Genomic DNA, 18,511 nt, shown 5'->3' on the forward strand with positions numbered 1-18,511 from the left:
GTCAGCTGAGCAGAAACTTGGCCAGGATCCTGGGGGTGGATGCGGAGGAGCAATTGCAGAGGGAGCATTCTCAGCAAATGCCTTCTGTTGATTTGTTGATTTCTAATGAGGATTTGGCCTTGACCTTTACGGGGCTCCTGTGCCACACAGGCGCTGGCAAGATGACTTTTGGCCCCTGGCCTAAGGCTGAAAGGTGAGCTGAGGGGGCCACTGGGCTCCCTCCTTGCCTCCAAGCTGGGCTCTTGTCATCCCTTTCTCTAAACCAGCTGGTTTTGCTTCTCCTGCTAAAGAGTTATGGGGCTAAATTGTGCCTGTGGCCTTATGGTTAATTAAGCCTTGTTGAGGTCTGGTGTGTGAGTGTGTGCTTCTGTGTGAGTTTAGGCATCTATGTCTGTGTGTGTACCTCTATGTGTGCATTTCTGTGCGTGTCTATGTGTGACTCGGTATGTTTCTATACGTGTGTGTCTGTGAAATGTGTTTTATGTGTGTGTGTTATATCTATATTTTTGGGTGTGTGTGCTCGTGTACGTGGGTATCTGAGTGTCCTTATGTGAGTGTGTTCCTATGTGTGTCTGTGAGTATATATTTCTTCGTGTGTCTATACATGTGTGTGTGTCTGTGTATATGTGTATCTGTAAGAGGGTGTGTTTATGTGAGTTATCTCTGTGTGTCTGTAATGTGTATATGTACTTGTGTGTGTGTGTGTATATGTGTGTGTTTTCAGAACCTCTGTAAAATATGGTGTGGGATGATTTAAGAAAACGTTAGCTTTTAATGTCACAGGGCTTCAGTATCCCCATCTGTAAAATGACGGCGATGGAAGAGGTGATCTTTTTATTTACTTCCATAAGGGGAGCTGCAGTCATGGAAATGTGGGGGGCTTGAGAATATGACACATTTGGTTGCAAATTCTGGCTCTGCGTCTCCATAGCGCGTAAGCTCCGTCGAGTTCCTGCTCTTCAAGCTTCCATTCCTGTGGCATTCGAAGGGGCACGGTGACATCTCTGTCGCAGTTTTGTCACGAGGATGTGATGAGATAAAATAAGCAAGAGTCCTACGTGTACGCCGTGTAGTAGGTGCTTTGTCAATATTCCCTCCCGTCCATCCTGATGTCAGCCCGAGCATCCTATTTCTGAGTGAGCAGGACTTTCAGAGCTCTCTGTTCTGATGGGGGTGCTGGCACCTAATACATGACAATGACCCTGGAGATTTTAACTTTTACACCTCGTTTTCCCTCCTTTTAGCTCATTCCATCCTCACAATGACCCTAAGAGGTGGGGTGAGCAGGGGTCACTGCCGTGGTGATTCGAGAGAGGAGAAAGCTGAGACTCTGAGCCAGAGGGCCGGGCAGGGCGAGGACCAGGCGTCCAGCTCCATCCCTGGTGCACCAGCCACCTCTGCAAGCAGGCAGTGTCCAGAGCGCCAAACACTGCCTGCTCCCAGGGGCCCCTCTGAGGATCCAGGCCTCCCTTGCCCTGTCAGGCCCAAAGAGAAGGAGCTTTCCCGAGACTCTCTGACGCATGCAGCTCATCTACTGGACAGATGTGAACAAGCAGACTTTTGCACAGAAATCAGAAGGGTGGCCGGCGCCTCCCAGAGTTGGCTCTGATCTGCCTGCAGGGAGCTGATTCCCCCTTCCCTCAAACAGTCGGGGGTGTGGACACCCAAGGTCAGATTCAATAGCCTTGTCACCCACCTTATTTATAGGATTTGACTCTAAGTGATGATTGCTGGTTTCCCCAAATCCAAACCACTGCAGAGCAGAGTGGTGTGGCCCCAGAGAGCAGGGGAGCAGACACCCTGAGTTAATGAATGGGCTCAGCCTCCCAAGAAGATACACTCAGTTTCACCTTTAAGTTTGGGCAGGTTGGTGGGGAAACAAACAAACCAATCATACATTCCTTAAATCATCGCTGCCCTTTGGCCAGGGGCTGCCCAGGCCAGGCCCTAGGAATCTGCCTACTTGGCCATCGGCCAGGCCTCTGCCCCCTCTGGTTCGCCCAGGCCCCTTCCCTGGCTCGCCAGCATCTGTTCTGAACCTGAGCCGTTCTGCTGTATCCTAGCAGGATTTGACCAGGTTGTAATTTTCCTTCATGATCCCTTTTCCATTTTTCTTTATAAAAAAGGCATCAACTGTACCTGGTTGCAATAAGGATGAAAGAGGTAATAGACAAGAAAGCACTTTACAGATTAAAATGCTATGTAAATGAAAGGCATACTATAATATAAATGAAATATGTAATTTAACATCTATGATACAGTCTATAAGATACAAGATCTGACTTTAAATGACCAAAACACCTTTGGTATATAGGTTATACAGGTACGGTAAAATATATGACTTAATTTGGTATATGATGTGATTTAGAGTATATACTTTGATCTATCGGATTATGTAATATCTTATGACATATCATATTCCGAGCACAGAGGAAAGTAGAATCAAAATCAGTCGACATTAGGCTATTTTGGCATTCAAAACACGAGCCCCAGATTTGTGATTTTAACAGCTGAAGCTGGGAGGGAGAAAACTAAAAATACGAATGGGGAAGATATCTCCATCGACCGGCAATGTGGCCCACTGGGTGGGGGGGATCCGTGGGAAGGCAGAAACCCCAAGAATAGGTCTGGGAAAGGGGAGCAGTGGGGAGAAAGCCTCTTGGGAGGAGGTGGAGGAGTCACGCTTGGCAGTGATTGTTCCTACTATTTATGAAGCCAGATGAGGAGCTATAGGGCTTGCGGTGGCTCCCGAGTCTGCTGATTAGCTGGAGATTATATTGATGATGTAATAAAAATTCACTTTGTCTATTAAGTTTCACCAGGACAATCAGGAGAGATTAGATAAAAATCAGAGGAAATGAATAACAGAATGGAGGAGAAAAACCATGAGCCTCCGTCCCTGCCATGGTCCCTGTGTGTCTCCCCTTTTCCTGCCCACAGTGGGGCATGGGCCCAGAAGCCCCCAGCCCTGCACCCAGGCAAAGCTGAGCTGGCAACGTCCCTGAGCTGGGGCTGGGCTGCTCTCAGGAAGGGACTCGGCGCTTCAGATACGGCGCTGGTTTAAGTTTACTGACTGTGTTTAATGTTTGATTAGACCTCTGACTTGGCAGCCTCCTGGGTGCGCCGGCCCTGCTGGGAGACAGGCAGGGTCTGAGCCCCTCCGCTGCCTGCTTCATCTGGTCCTGTGGCGTGGGAGGGGGTGGTCCATGTCCTGGCCACACAGCTTTAGGCCAGGCAGGCCCGTGCCCAGGCAGCAGCCAGAGGCCTCCCAGCCTCACGGCCTCTCCCTCTGGCTTGGCTTGTGCCAGAAATCCCCCCATGAGAGATGTTTCTTTGGGTTATGGCCTGGGCTCTAAAAGGTCCCTGTACGAGGCACATGTCACCAGTGACGGTAACTCATTAATGTCCATTAGCCGCTAGGGACGCATCTGCCCAGTTTGATTTGTGAGATCAGCAAGGGGCAGGACTTGGAAGGGATAGGAAAGGGAGGTCATTTGGGTTGGGGACCGTTGTGCCCTGAGAGCCCTGGGGCTTGGGGTTTGGGGCCTGGGGGCGTCCGGGGAGTGTAGAGTAGGCAGGGCGGGGGGCACTGGAGGACTCCAGCTCTCTGACGGAGCCCAGTTGTGCTTCCCCCCGAGAAATCCCAGGGGTCAGGAGATGCCGCGGGGTCACGCTCTGTGGAAGGCCTGAACGAGGGGAGTTTTCCTTCCCCTAAAGAGTCGGCCACAAACACTCCTGTGTTCGGGGCCCTAAGGGTCACCTCATCTCTTCCTGCTCCTCTGGGCTGGGTTTCTCTCCCAGAGATGGAGGAAGCACCCCAATTGCTCCCATGCAGTAAATAGGCTGCCCAGGGAGCCTGGCACCTTTGCCCGGGTGTGCTGTCCACATTGGGAGTGGTTCTTCCTGGGATCTGCCAAGATTCTTCCAGCCACAAGACCAGTGTCACCCCAGGAAATGCTGTTCCGGGCTTTACCCACTGCCTGGCTTCCTGCAGCCACTCCTGAACTGGGGGCCAGCACAGAGGAAGGGCAGAGGGCCGGGGGAGATTTCCACTTCTAGAAACCCCCAGTTTACTGCTCGGGATGTTCAGCTGAGTAAGCTTTGGGGACAGTCTGGATGCCTGACTAGGTGATGGGGAACATGGGCATGGGTTGAAATATTCCATGAGTAATTTCTCAGCCCAAGTGGGCTGCCGTTCAGACAGCTGAAGGACACTGCAGCCCCAAAGAAGGTGAGGCCTGTCCTTGCAGGTCCTATGTGTGTCACCACCTTCCTCAGACATATCTGCAACCCACCCACCTACCCCTGCCCCCAACTCTTCTCTCTCAGCCGGGCCGGTGGTAGGTGGAGATTTATTCAAAGTGAGAAATTCCTTTATCCACCAGCCTGAGAACGAGACTTTACTGCAGTGGGACAAAAACGAAACATAATGGAACAAAACGAAACAAAACAAGCAGGTCGGCAGCAAGCTGGCCTCTGGGCTCTGCTCTGCCTTGTTCCCATGTCCCAGCCGGGCTTCTGCCACCCTCTCTACCTGGGAGCCTGGGGCCAAGCCCCTTGGGCCGGAAGCTGGTACCCCTATCGGATTACTCCTCTCTGCGGGGAGGGTCCTTCATTCCCCACACAGGACATTCGCATTGGGTAGTCTTATATTTGTGGGTTTGCTGCTTCCTAGCACACCCAGTTATTCTCGGTGGTGATGGTGGGTTCCCACCTTCCGAGGAGAGAACGTGACCCTCAGGGCACCTGAGTACACAGGAATCTGCCTTCTTGAGGGAGGCGTGTTTGTGCCCCACCCCACCCTGGTCTTCCCTGAGGGTCTCCCCCATCAGATAGGAATGCTGCACTTGCTCTCTGCTTTGCAGAAGGCTGCCCTGCCCCGTGGGGGTAGGCATGGGACCCTGCTCTCCGCATGGGGCTGGTGTGCCCTAGATGCAGACTGCAGCTGGGTCGATGACTCCCCTGCCCTTGCCCCAGCCGGATTCTCCTGCCTCTGCCAGCCTTGGGGGACCCTCTCCTCCCAGCTCTGTGGCCTCTGCTGTGGACCAGCCTGGCTCAGCTGACATAAGTCAGAACACTCAGGGTTAATGTTTTGCTGAGAAACTTGAGAAACTCAGGAGAAACAAACCAAGGCTTTGGAGACAGTGTGAGCCACAGAGCGGGGGTCTCGCACAGAAGGGAGCAGGAGTCTGGCGCCCCCAGCTCCAGCTCTGTGGCCACTACTTGGGCGTCTGCTCCTGTCTCTCTCCTCCCGTCCAGCTGCCTGCCACTGTGACCTGGTCTGTGGAGTCTGCTCACCGCCGCCTTCGGGCACGCTTTCCCCGCCGAGACACCGCCCGCCCGGTTATCTGCATTCCTCTCCTCTCTCTGGGGACCTGTTTGGCTGCCTTGTCCCTTCCAGCCCCAGGCCTCACCCTTTACTTCTCATTCCAGTGGATTTTCAAACCTGCCCAACACAATAACAACAGAATTGACTCTAAAATAAATCTAATAATTTACTTATTGAAATAATCAAGATGAGAGCAAAGCGGAGGTCTCAGTTTTCAAGAAAAAGAGTTTTAAAAATTGCAAGAGAAAATGAAGCCTGGAAATAAGCCAGTGGTGGCTCTCCTGCTCTGTGCCTCTCACTCCGATGGCCCACGGAACTCTGGTGCCCTAGAGCTGGTGCCCTGGGGTCTCAGCTGGACCTGGGTGGCAGGTGTGCCAAATGATCACTAACCCAGGCCCGGGTTGTCAGGCACAGGGCTGAGTGTGCGTTTGTGTCTTCTGGGGCATTTGGAGAGTCCTTTGCAAAAGCTGAGGGATATAACAGTTTGGAGTTGGACCCACGTCAGACCCCTAAGTATGGAAAAGATTCTGGTGCCGCAACATAGGGAATGAAGAATAAAATCCGTACTAAACCGTACACGAATTATTCATTTTTTGAAATGAAACCAAACGCACATGCATACTGAACTACCATACTTTCTGGATTTTCTGAGTCTCCTCTTTTGTTTCATGTTGGTGCTGTTTTGCTGGTGCCCCAGACTTGGGCTCAGGGTCCCACGGAGCTTACTCCTGCATGGGGCTCCCACGCGTAAGAGGAGTGCCCCCCTTGTCCTGTAGGGGTAAGGAGTGGTGTGCGGGAGAGGCTTGGACCCCGAGCCAGGACTGCGGCAGGAGCGGCGCCTCGGCTTCAGGGGCCCTGCTTGAGAGTAGGAAGTTCTCCCTCTCATGGTCAGAAGGCAGGCGACCGCTGGAGGAGAGGGGAGCCCCTCCAAATGCACAGTTTGGGGGCCCCTCCCTAAGGTAGGGAAAGGGTCTACAGGAGGGTCCTAGCCTCTGGGCTTTGGGCTGTTCTCCTAGAGTTCCTTAGACCCAGGCCTTTGGGGCCGAGGAGGCGGTGTGGCTCTGTGGGCGAGGAGGGTACGCCCTCCCCAAACTCCTCTGTGGCCACGCCTAGTCTGGGCCCGGGTGGTGGGCAAGTCCAGAGATCTGGGAACTGTCCAAGGTAGCCTCAGCTAACAAGGCTGGGCCATTAGCACAGGGGAGGGAACAGAGACTGGCCAAGGCCCTTGGTCCCAAGGGCAGGGTGTAAGTGTCTGGCGGGACTCTGAGTGTGCCTGAGGCCAGGAGGGGGAGGCAGGTGGCCTGTCTGCTGAGGCCCAAGTGCTCCCACCCCAGCCACAGGGACCATTTCCTCTCCTTCCTTTACATCAAAGGCATCTCCCCTGCACCTTAGCAGTTCCTTTCCTATCGTCCATCATCACCCCACCAGGGGACCTGGCCTCTAAGGCAGTCTCCCTTCCAGCTGCCTGCACAGGCTCTGGGAACAGAGAAGAGAAATGATCCAAATTGTCAGCTCTGTTCCGTCTCTCTCTCTGCCAAGCCCTTGGCCACTGGAGTCTCTGCTGTCCACTTCTCCCTCAGAACACCTGATCAGCTGCTGCCCAGCGTGGCCAAGGAGGACCAGGAACAGCCTGAGCTGGGTTCCAGTGGGCAAGGCCATGAGAGGCCAGGGACATGCCAGACAACAATTCCAAGGCCAAGGACACATGGCCTTCCCTTTCCTTACTGCTCACTGTGCCTGGAGGTGAGCCTGAGTGAGCAGTGGCCTTCTACAGTCCAGACCATACCAACCTGACCAACAAGGCTGGCAAGACAAGACCCTGGCTCCGCTGCTCTCAAGAACCCAGTCACATGATTGATGGGATTGGCTGCCTTTCTTCCTGGGACCTTTAAGCTGCAAAGGGTGCACACTGACATCCTCCCGAGGCCAGTATCCAGCCATGTAACTGGGGATGCTGCTTCAGGCTCACACCACCCCTCAGAGGTAGTCATCTTCACACGGCGGGTGCAAGGATGCTCTCTGTGCCCCATCCGGTGAGACCAAGCCAAGCCAAGTATTGATTTGACAGAAAGATGTGGATATGTTGGGTGGATAATGGTTAGGGGATCCTATTTCTTTCTTTTCCTGTTCAGAGAACACCTCTCCTCTACCTCACCCCGCTGGAAAGCAGAGGCTGGATGAGGGAAAGCGTTCTTTTCGGTGTACCTGCCAGGCAAGAGGCAGCACTCACTGGGAGCAGTATGGCCAAAAGCAGCTATGGGGAGGTCCGTTAAGGGCCACGCTGCAGACTGGACTTTGCTGCTCCCAGCCTCAGTCTCTTTATGTGTGCAGTGGCAGTAATGCATTCGGCTTTCTCCAGGCCAGAGAGGGGAGTTTGACTCAGCTCAGCCTCACAACCTTCTGCACTGAAACTCCCAATCATAGGAATGCTTGACACTCCATAAGGCCTTGTTGTTTTGTCCACACTGGGGGATGTGGCCTCTTGCCTATGTGAAGGTTGCCCTGGTAGACATCTCCTTCCTGGGCACTTTCCAAGGGTTCAAGACCAGGGAGCCTCTGGGAACAAGGTCCCCCTTTCCCACCACGGCAAGAGCTCTCAACATCTTCACCTCTCCGTATATTCTTAGAACCAGTCAATATGATTAATTTTACATAGGCATAATTTCCTGCTATTGCAGAGGAGTCCTCCTAGCCTTGCCCATCAGCGGTGACATGATACAGTTTCTGGTTATATTGGTCAACCAAGATATTGATATTATTAATAATGGATATCTATATGCTGACCTTTGTCCATACAACTGAATGACTCTGGGCTGGCTGTCACATTTCTTTAAGAGCTATTGATAAGCCCATTACTGGAAGGGCATGTATGATCTTAGGTGTGTGATTTCACTCACCTTCAAGCATCTCCTGCGCAAATCTACCTTTGTTGGATGAACTGGTGTGGGTACAGTGCCATGTGCAAGAGAGAGACTGCATGCGTGTGCTTGTGTGGTGAGTGTATGTGTGTGAGTGTGTGAATGTGTGTGAGTCTGTCTTGAACACCGGGCCTTTTAGAGCTGATCAAATAGTCAATTAGAGCATTATAGGGAGGTAGCCGTATCAGAGAGTGCTTACAAATACACTGTGATGTAGTGTTTGATCTTTGGATGCCTCTTGTCTCCTAGGACTAGCACAGGAGGCTTGGCTTTATAAGGATATTATTAGGTTGATGCCTTGTTCTCTCAATGTACCTGCCAGGCAAGAGGCAGCACTCACTGGGGGCAGTATGGCCAGAAGCAGCTATGGGGAGGTCCGCTGAGGGCCACGCTGAAGACTGGACTTTGCTGCTCCCAACCTCAGTCTCTTTATGTGTGCAGTGGCAGCAATGCATTCGGCTTTCTCCAGGCCAGAGAGGGGAGTTTGACTCAGCTCAGCCTCACAACCTTCTGCACTGAAACTCCCAATCATAGGAATGCTTGACACTCCATAAGGCCTTGTTGTTTTGTACACACTGGGGGTGTGGCCCGTTGCCTATTTGAAGGTTGCCCTGGTAGAATGCACGCATTGTGTGCTCACGTGTGTGCACACAGACACACAGATCTCATCGCTAGTCTCTGCTGTCATCTCTGTAATTGCTGTCATTCCTACGTGGCTGGACAGTGGTGTCAGGGACAGTGCCTTCATCAAATCTGTCTACGGTGATCCGTTCCTGTTTGGACCCGGACGCGCTCGCTTGTCGGGGGATCCCCCTCACTCGCCCCTGTAAAGGGAAGCCAGCTAGCTAGAGAGATCTTTTGGATCCTCAGACTTAGTGTATGAATAAACCAGACATGGATTAATTAGGTGTGACTGCATCATTAAATTAGAATAATGAACAAACAGCCACGTATGGCATTCAAATCTGCCTAGAATGACTCCAAGGGTTGCTTTCAAGTAAGTCACCTGTCAGTTTGTAGGTTTTGGGGACTCTGGAGAGTGAGGTTCCTGTCATATCTTGAGAAGTAGATTCTTTAGGCACCACCTATGCCAGGCGAGGACCATCCTTCAACACGCACCCGGACTCCGTAACCGAATCCAAACAATGGCTTGGTTCAATATAGCATCATCTATGCACGCTTCAGCTCTGAGCATTTCTCAGAGTGAAATACGACAGTAGCACAGGTGCTCAAGAGACAGGAGGGAGAAGTTAAGAGGTGTGGGCAGCGGATGTGAAATGTATCGATCCCATAATATTTATGTGGATGTGCACATACTTGCTTGTGCACGTGCCTACACACACAAACACCCACACCCCCCCCACACACACACATACACACATCTCTTGCATTTCCATGAGCTCTGTTTTTATTCTATTGACACTCCCCATTTCAGCCAGATAGATTTGAAGGTGAACCAAGTCTTAGTCATGTAATTTTAGAAACAGCTGCTGAGAGGAAGCCCCATGCCCTCAGCGGGCAACACCCCTCACCATCCCCATCCTAGGACAGAGCGGCTGTGCGGTAAGATCCATTCATCATTAACAAAGAGGAAGAAGCCACAGCTAAGAGGAAAGAAAATGGGAAGGAAGGTTGCTTGCCTCACCATGAGCAGTAGGATAGCCTAATGCATGGGGGCTTTGTTAGTAAGATCTGCGAAGTATCCAGAAACCTTTGATCTGGAGCAGCTCTTAACAAAGGTGATTAATTAATTAAAGCAGAGTGTATTGCAATAAAGTAACATCGTGGTCAGTCTATGCGCTGTCCAGAGCCGGCCTTCAGAAGTCTCCGTCAATTAAACTCTTGTTGGAGGCCAGCTCATTATCAATTTTTTTTTTTTCCTGGGCTTTGATCAATATTTTTGGCTGTTCCATCCTCACGGAACCAGAACTATGTCTGTCTCCACGAGGGCACCCATTTATTTACATCTTGCAGATGGCCACGTAGGATTTGTTCCTGAGCTGAGCTGCTGGGAATTGCTTCGTTTGAGTGTCAGTCAGCTTATGCTGGAGGGGAGATACAAGGGAGGATAAGGGAAACCAAAGGTGGAGCGAGTGGAAGCGGAGCAGCCCTGTGACTCCTTGGTCCTGAACATATCCCCTTCTGCTCCCGGAGGGACACAGAAAGGAGGGCAATTACCCTGGGGCTGCCCACCTGGCTGCTTTGTTGGTTTCTGTGGGCAGAGCTGTGGCTTTGGCTTTATACCCATCCAGGGGCCACTGGAAACTGGATGAGTGGAGATGGAGGAAGCCCTTAGGGCAAGCACATCAACTCTGGGAATTCCTCTGCCACCGTTTCTACCCCGTCATTGCCCTCTTGCCCTGGCATCTTTAACCATACCCTCACGTTGCCAAGTGGAACATGTATCTTTCTCTTCAGACCTATGGTGGGTTTTCGAGGGCATCTTAAATAGTAAGGAGAAAAAAGAAAAGAGGGAGGTGGAAGAGCATGATAAAAGGGCTCCTACTAAGCTGGGGGCTCTGTTCCCCTTCCCTAGGCTATCTGGGCAGAATTAGATGCTTTCTGTGATTCATGTGTATTTGAGGGGCTGCAGAAAAGGTGAAAGTAAAGGAAGAGGATGTGATTTCCTTGTAGAGAGCCCAAAAGGTGGGCCACCAGGTCCCTGCCACCCCTGTGTGCATTCAGGCTAATGCAGCCCTTTGCTTGCCAGGGCCTAGCTGGACTGACTTGGTCAACTCCCCTGTGTGTGTATGTGTGTGTATGTGTGTGTGTGTGTGTGAAAGCACTACAAAAGAAAAGTTGGACAGGGACGCCAAGTGGCAGCAGGTGGGGTAGGGAACGCAGTGAGTGGAGGGAATGATCTCTGCAGAGAGCTGGGCTCTGGGGCTGGCCACTCAGATCTTGGATGGAAGGTCATTTCTAAAATGAGTCAATAGGTGAGCAGAAGTGGGCAAGACTTTGAAGAGTGATGCGTGGGGGGAGATGAACCCTCTCCCCAACCTGGACTTCTGAGTGGGGCTCTCAGGCAGATGAACAAGAGCACGCCTCCGCACTGGAACTTAGATCATTGACAAATCCAAGCCGCGAGTTCCGAGGTGGAGCGTGTACATAATCACAAGGACAGCGTCATTCTCCTCTTTTCTCCGTCAACCATCTCCCTGATCACACGTATAGCCTTGCAAGATGAAACTACCCCTAACATCATCTCCACGATACTTGAATTTGTCATGTCTTCCCTGCACACACACACACACACACACACACACACACACGCATGCATGCACTCACACCAACACCCACGCAGGCTGCAGCATCTTCCCTCCCCCTACCCTCCAGTACCCAGAGACACACACAGATTTTCACACCCTCGAGCTCTTCTCTCAGCATGTCACATGGGATTTCCCTTCCAAGTTCAGAAGCTGCTGCAGTTTCAGCCACTGTCAACCAGTGATCCCAGCTTCCGGCTGGCATTTTGGCCTTCCAACTTTCGGTTTTCCTTTTTTCTGCCTACGATGTTGGGCCTCATTCTCTACTGCATCTTCCTCTCCTCTACAGAGTACTCATTCCAAATCTTCTATACTAAGATCCATTCCTGGGTCAGTTTGGAAACTGACCACCCTCTGGTGACTTGGAAGGTGTGAGTTGTGCAGTGTTTTTCCTAAATCCATCAGAGGCAAGTGAGACCAGCTCTTTTCTCAACCAAAGAGTGGGTGTTTTGGATATCTCCTCAGGCATCACTCAGAAGCTCCTCTCCCATCCTGGTCTATAAATTATAATAATGAGGATGACGATGATAATAATAATAATGACAGCGATGGCCTTTGCTCGAGTCACCGGAGAGTGGTGAGATCACTGGGTATCAGGAAAGTCCTCCAGCAATCAGCTTTACATACGCATGAACTGAGGGGACGTTTGCATATCTATGGCATACATTTTTGTAATTGTTTTCCTTTGGGTTGTTTTTAAGCTATGACTTCATTCAAGAAAAGCTTTTCTTTTTGTTTTATTTTGTTTTTTTGTTTGAGAAGTCACAAACATCAGCCAACTGGAGCAGGTGGAGAGAGTGAAAGTATGCCAAGGGGGTTCTTTCAACCCAATCTAGAATTCCCCATTAAAGCTGAGTGGGGCAGGGTGGGGGAGAAAGACTGTTAACATCTCCCTGTTGAATTGCAGTAAAATCTAGGCCAGCCCTGGTTCCCATATGTGTGGGATGCGCTTAGTCATGCTTGCACATGGATGCATATACGTGCACATGTGCATATTAATTTACCTCTGTGAGTGGTGTGTATGTGTGTGTCGATTCTCGGGAAGTCTGTTTAAAAGATAAATGAAACCATGCACAACCAGCAAATAATCACCAGCGTCTTAAATAAACTAATCATTTCCCAATAGTTTTTTTCTTTGCTCCTAAATAGAATACTTATCAACATCTGGAATTTGGAGTTTTGTTTTGTTTTTTTTTAATGGGGGCAGTTGTTTAGGTTTATTTTAACTTTGCAACAATTATTATTGCTAATTTTCTTTAGTGAAACTTATTTTTAAATGTTTTTCTTCTTATTATAGCTATCTCATTTTCCACATCTCTGTCTCACAAGGCAAATCTTTCTTTTAAAAGCTATAGGTGTGTGTCCAGCCATTCTGCTAGTGTTTATCCCTGGACAGAATTGAATTTTTATTTTTCGAAGTAGTTTTTAAAAGTTCATCTTACTTGAGCTGATGCCCATGCTGATACTTCAGCTTCCCTGTGTCTTAGACTCATTTGAAAACAGAAATCAGATAGAACCTCACTAGCTTTAATTCACCTATCTCAGGAAAAAAAAAAAGACAAAAAAACAAAAAAACCCAATGAGCTCTTTCAGCTAAAGTCAAGTGGCAGAAACTTGATATTTTGAGAATTGTTACCTCTTACACAAAAATACCAGACATAATTTTATGAAGATGGTCACAAATCACCCAAACATAATCATAACCCTTGCCCTTTCCCCTTCTCCCAGCTGTACCCCAAATCAAGGGGCTTGAGGAATTTACTACTCAGATACCGTTGAAATGAGAGGTTGTGCATCTGATGATGAGTATATTTCAAAATGATATACTCTTCAGAGCTCAATGCACAGAAGGTTCCATTACTCTGTCCCCACCCTCCCTCTGGATGTAGTATGAAAGTATGAGGGGCCGAAGTCCCTGAAGCTGTGGCTCCTGGGTTGGGAGCCCCCGGGCTGCCACTAGAGTAGATATTCCTCCATGCAGCAGGGGAAAATCTCAATGCAGAGAGGTTATCCAGGCCACAGATTGGTTCTGACTGGTTAACAAGAGGGACTGTGATGAGGACTTAGCTGTTTAGATTAAAATGCATCGCAGGCTCCGGGAACAAGCACATATCAGTAGTAAAGGCTGTTTAAACCTTTGGGGACAGCCCTATGCTTAGATCACATTAATTCATAAATATTATACTAAATACCACTTAAATTGGACTTAAATGACTTCAAAGATAATGCATTATAATATGGCTATCCAGAGAGCACTAGTCTTTATGTCTCCCAGTAACTCAGTCTTTGCTGCCTCCTATCCTGCTAGATAAGACCAAAGTTATGAATGGATTGTGGCTTGTTCATGTGTGATCCACTAACTGTGTATGTGTGTGTGTGTTAGCAGTCGTGACTCTGTGTGTGTGTGTACGTATTTTCAGTCACTGCCTTTGTTTTCCAGGAAATACAAGGAATAAAATAGAAATAAATAAAAAGTGAGAGAAGGGAAGAATTAGACTAGTGGATGACCTGTTTCCTTCTCCAAGGGAGAAAAATTCTATAAGAAGGGGCAAAATTCGTCCTCAGTTCACTTCTGCTGACACCCTGGGAGTTTGCCTCTCTCTTCTTTAATCAATAGCACAGTGTCTTTTTCTTTGGAGCCTGGAAAAACAATCTTTCTCGAAGTGCTTCTAATGGGGGAGAAAAGGAGACTCTGAGTTAGCCGGGAGAGTTTGCATTAAACTGGGTTTTCTTCCTTAGGTGTTGTTTCTTCAAATTGTTCTGGGCTTTTTCCTTTCTTTCTCTCTCTGCCTAGCACCCAGATCTCCCTCTGCCCATTTGCCTTCTGGTCTCCAGGGGGTGAATTTACCTTTACGGTAATCACCCCAGTCCACAACTGCTATTTGCTGCCTCCCCAGCCCAACAGCCTTCCTCGGATACGGCTGGGTTTGCTCCACAACACACACCTACTCCCTCCTCCAGACTCCCAATTTGACTGGAGTAATTGCCTTTTAAGGTTCACTCTACGCATGGCAGGTATTCCATTAACCCTTAGAACTCTTTCCTTCTTTAGTTACCAGAAATGGCAGGTGGCCAACAAATGGATACCCACCTGAAATCTCATGTACTTAATTTAATTTTTACTTATTTTTTTTCTTCTTCTTCTTTTAACCAATAGCATACATATTCCATCCACAATGAAGGCCAGTATCCTGTCATGTCTCTCAATTTTATCTCAGTATGATTCATTAGAAGTTAGAAATTCAAGAAGGGGAAAGAAAAAGCCACAAATATACCCTGAAACCAGGCTTAACAAAGGCACGTTTCTATCGCTAGCCTCATGTTATAATTTAGACTTGGGGGAAATCTAGAAGCCAAATGCAACCCTCATTCTTCAAGCCTCATCATGCTTTTGACTTAACAGTAATTAATCACCAACGGCAAGCAAGTAATTTTTTAAGGTGGCCGGAAGCTTATTTTATCAGGATTAGCTAATAAATCAGTCTGTATCACTGAAGGAGGAGTTCAAACTCTTCTAGGACTGAATAAACCAGGCCTCGGAAACTGTCTCATTTATTCAGCTCTCTCAGAGCTTCCAAGCACTGTTAGGGACATTGTGGGCCAACCTTGCCTATAAAAATCTGAGGGATGGAGAGGCAGGAAGTTTCATAGGAAAAAATATATGCTCAGGCTCTGAAGGGTGAGCTTCGACAATGAAGCACCCAGCATTCCAAAGCCAACGGGCCTGTCTGCCCCTGACTGAGTCAGTTTAGAGGAGGAATTATTTAGAAAATGAAGTTTTGCTTGTCATAGGAATCCTGGCCAGATATGTGTATGTATATATATGATATGATACATATGATGCAACTATATCTTAACCTTCTCTACCTTGCTGATGCAAATGATGATAATTCTACATCTTTGCTATAGTAAAAGGGAGCCCCCAAAACATCAGAAACAGAGTGATGATACTAGCAAGGGGTCGTGAGAAGAAACCAAGGAATATTGTTTAAGATTATCTTCATTTGGAATAAAGAAGCAAATAAAGTCCTCCAACCCAGATCTCATAGGAAGCTCAGTTCTTCACAACTGTCTTTTTGCCTCTAGTGGATTCTGATTTTTTTAAACTTTAAAATCTCAAATCCCCACAAGAACCTATCATTAAGATGGGCAAAGTATTTCCCTACCTCTCCTGTTTAATTTTCATTATTGCTATTTTAAAATCTGGGGACATATTAAAATGACAAAGGTTTAATACAAACCTTGATTAGCTTCTAGGGAGCTTGATTGGAAAGGGAAAAACTACAGAGATATGGTTGACTTGAGAAGGAGGGTGAAAAAGGGGGAAACAGATATTATTTCGAAGACTGCCTCCCCATTCCACCTTTCCAGTTTCTCTTCTGAACAGACATTTTCTCCATATTGAATAAAGGTTGGTTTCTCTCTCCATTACAGCTCCCACCCTCACCCCACCCCAGCAAACCCAGTATATTTCCATTCTGCTATGTTTTTGTGCTACTCAACATGCCATTAACTTTAAGATTTACTCCTCAGCAGGCAAGCTGGAAGATGCTAAAGCCAATAAAAACTGCTCTCTGGGACTCCAACTATGAAGAGTTCGGAGCTCTGCTTAGTATTCGGATGAAGGGAGGGCTGAAGAAGGAGGGAGGCTGTGATAGTGAAAACCACTGCTGCTTAGAGAACCAGACAGCTCCGCGCTCTGCACCTAATGTGCCGGAGGATCAGCTCTGTTCATAGCCCATTTGTGGCCAAGGATGAGGCTGCCCTCTGTGTGTGGGTAGGTGTGCATGTGCGTGTGTGTGTTTTCATCTTTAAAACCACCAGCTCTAACACAGCATCTTCAGCAGCTCTCCACACTACTGTTTATTAAAAACGGAACGTCCATACACATCCCTTACAACTTCCTTAGCCCAGTGTTCCTTCTCTGACTGACGATCAATCTCTCTCAGAAAGCATTTAACTTGCCTACACAGCTCCAGCCCCGATTAATTCCCGCTGCATATCCTATACATTACTGTTAGGAAGCAAGCACTGGGCTAATTTCGTCACCCACCAGCCACCCACACACGTTCTACAACTGAACACGTTTGGGGCTCTGCCTTAAAGATAATAAAACAAGGAGAAAACAGGCAGGTTGCAGACAATTCCCATGACCACTTTCCTAAAAAGTTGCTGGGTTTTAATTCTTTGATCATTCTGTTTCCCCCTCCTCCAAGCACTCACTAGTAATGATTGCTTCAAGGGAAAGAAACGATGTACTATAAACCTCTCTGCATGGTGAGTTTGGGATAATTTAGGATACACCCTCCAAAATGCATATCTTTCACACACAGATTTTTTTTCTCGAAGCCCTGCTTTCTGGAGGAGGGGATCATCCAGGCTTCCCTGACCCCCCCACTCCACCCAAGGGATGGCTGGTTCTTTGCTAATTCTTACCTTAGGTTTTGTCCCCCTTTCCTTCAAACAACTAACACCCCCCCCACCCCCTCCTCCACCACTCACACCACAACCGGATTATTCAGGCACACAGCTCGACAGGGAGAGTTTACTGTTAAATTGATAGCGAAATAAAAATATATCTTTGAATTTGTTACCTCTCTTCTTTTTAGACGGCTGCGCTCCTGCTACTCTGGCCCCGAGCGGAGGAGAAAACCATCTCCGCTTAGTATTTCAGCACCACGGCGATGGACAGCACCCTTGGTCCCCGGCCGGCTGAGAGCCCGCCAGTCTGCTCAGCGTCCCGGGCTCGGCCGGTGCAGACGTCCCCATCCCAACCTTTCAAGTCGCTGTACCCAAAAATCCAAGCCCCGTTTCCCCTCGATCCTCTCTCTCTCTCTCTCTTCTTCTTCTGCTCCCGCTTCTCTCCCCACGAAACCGCGTCTATCAGCTTTTTGCCCAAAACCCAGCCTTGCCCCGGCGAACAGCTCCCCACGCACCCCAGTCCCGGTCTCTGCTGCCGGAGCGCCTCCCTCCTCGGCGTCCGCCCGAGGCTCCCTCTCGCGCCGTCTCCCGCTCGCTCGTTCGTCGCCGGCCGATCGGCCCGCCCGCCCGCTCCTTCTCACCGGCAAAGTTGGGAACGAAAGGTGCACTCACCTTTGTGCATGCCTGTGAACCTGTCCTTCAGAACCGTAAGCTCGTAGATCTTGCCGAACTCCTCGAAGAGGGGCTTGAGGTCCTTCTCATCCAGGTTGCGGGGGATCTGCCCAATGAACAGCTTGATGGCATCGTGGTCCTTCATGGGAATGGTCGACGGGTTCCCCGGGCTGTGGCTTAATCCGTTCATATGCCCGGCGCTGCCCGGGCTGCTGCCGAGCCCGTTGGTACTGAGGCTCGCGTTGTCAGCCTGTCCGTTTGCTAACGTGGCCATCTTTATATACATAGAGAAAATCTTCTTTCCTTTTATTCTTTCTTGCTCGCACTCTCTCTCTCCTCTCCCTCGCAAGCTCGCTCGCGCTCACACACGCACACGCATACACACACTCGGGTTCTCTCCCCCTCGGTTTCTCTACACCTCGCTCTCCTCTCGCTCTCTGCTCTCTCTCTTTCTCCTCTCTTCTCTTGCTCGCTCGCGCTCGCGCTCTCTCTCCTCTCCCCCCTCTCTCTCCCTCCCTCTCTTCTCTCTCTCTCCCTCTCTCCCTCTCTCTCTCTTTCGGTCTGATCAGATTTTTTTTTTTTTTTTTTTTTACATTGAACAGACAGGATCTCTGTCCTTTGCGCGTTTAAACAGGCTGGACCGGTTCAAGTTCCCAGTCAGACCAGGGGTGGGGGCGGCGAGTGTGCGCGCGCGGAAGAGGGGGGCGCGGGGCCGGGAGGGCAAGATTTAGGCGGGGGGGCTCAGCGCGGCGGCGGGCGGCGGCCGGGAGCAGGGTGGCGTGGGGCGGCGCCGGCCCCGCCGCGCCTCCCCCGTCGGCGGCCCCGGCGAGCAGCGGTGGTACAGTCCGAGACGGCCCCCGGCTATAAATAGCGCCAGGCGCATGGCTCTTCGGGAGGCGCTGAGA

General features: G+C 49.6%; 1 protein-coding gene across 50 annotated transcripts in view; it reads right to left on the minus strand.

Moving 5' to 3' along the window:
- The window catches only part of CELF4 (CUGBP Elav-like family member 4), a 298,904-nt gene extending 280,871 nt beyond the window's left edge, over positions 1–18,033 (minus strand). For all 50 annotated transcript variants that reach the window (XM_036823176.1, XM_036823149.1, XM_036823187.1 and 47 more), the window contains exon 1: positions 17,607–18,033. In XM_036823176.1, the coding sequence (XP_036679071.1) occupies positions 17,607–17,892 (286 nt within the window). In that variant the 5' untranslated portion in view covers positions 17,893–18,033. The remainder of the gene's footprint in view (positions 1–17,606) is intronic.
- Positions 18,034–18,511: the final 478 nt, after the last annotated feature.

Source organism: Balaenoptera musculus, chromosome 14 (genome assembly GCF_009873245.2).
Source record: "Balaenoptera musculus isolate JJ_BM4_2016_0621 chromosome 14, mBalMus1.pri.v3, whole genome shotgun sequence".
NCBI classification, from domain to species: domain Eukaryota; kingdom Metazoa; phylum Chordata; class Mammalia; order Artiodactyla; family Balaenopteridae; genus Balaenoptera; species Balaenoptera musculus.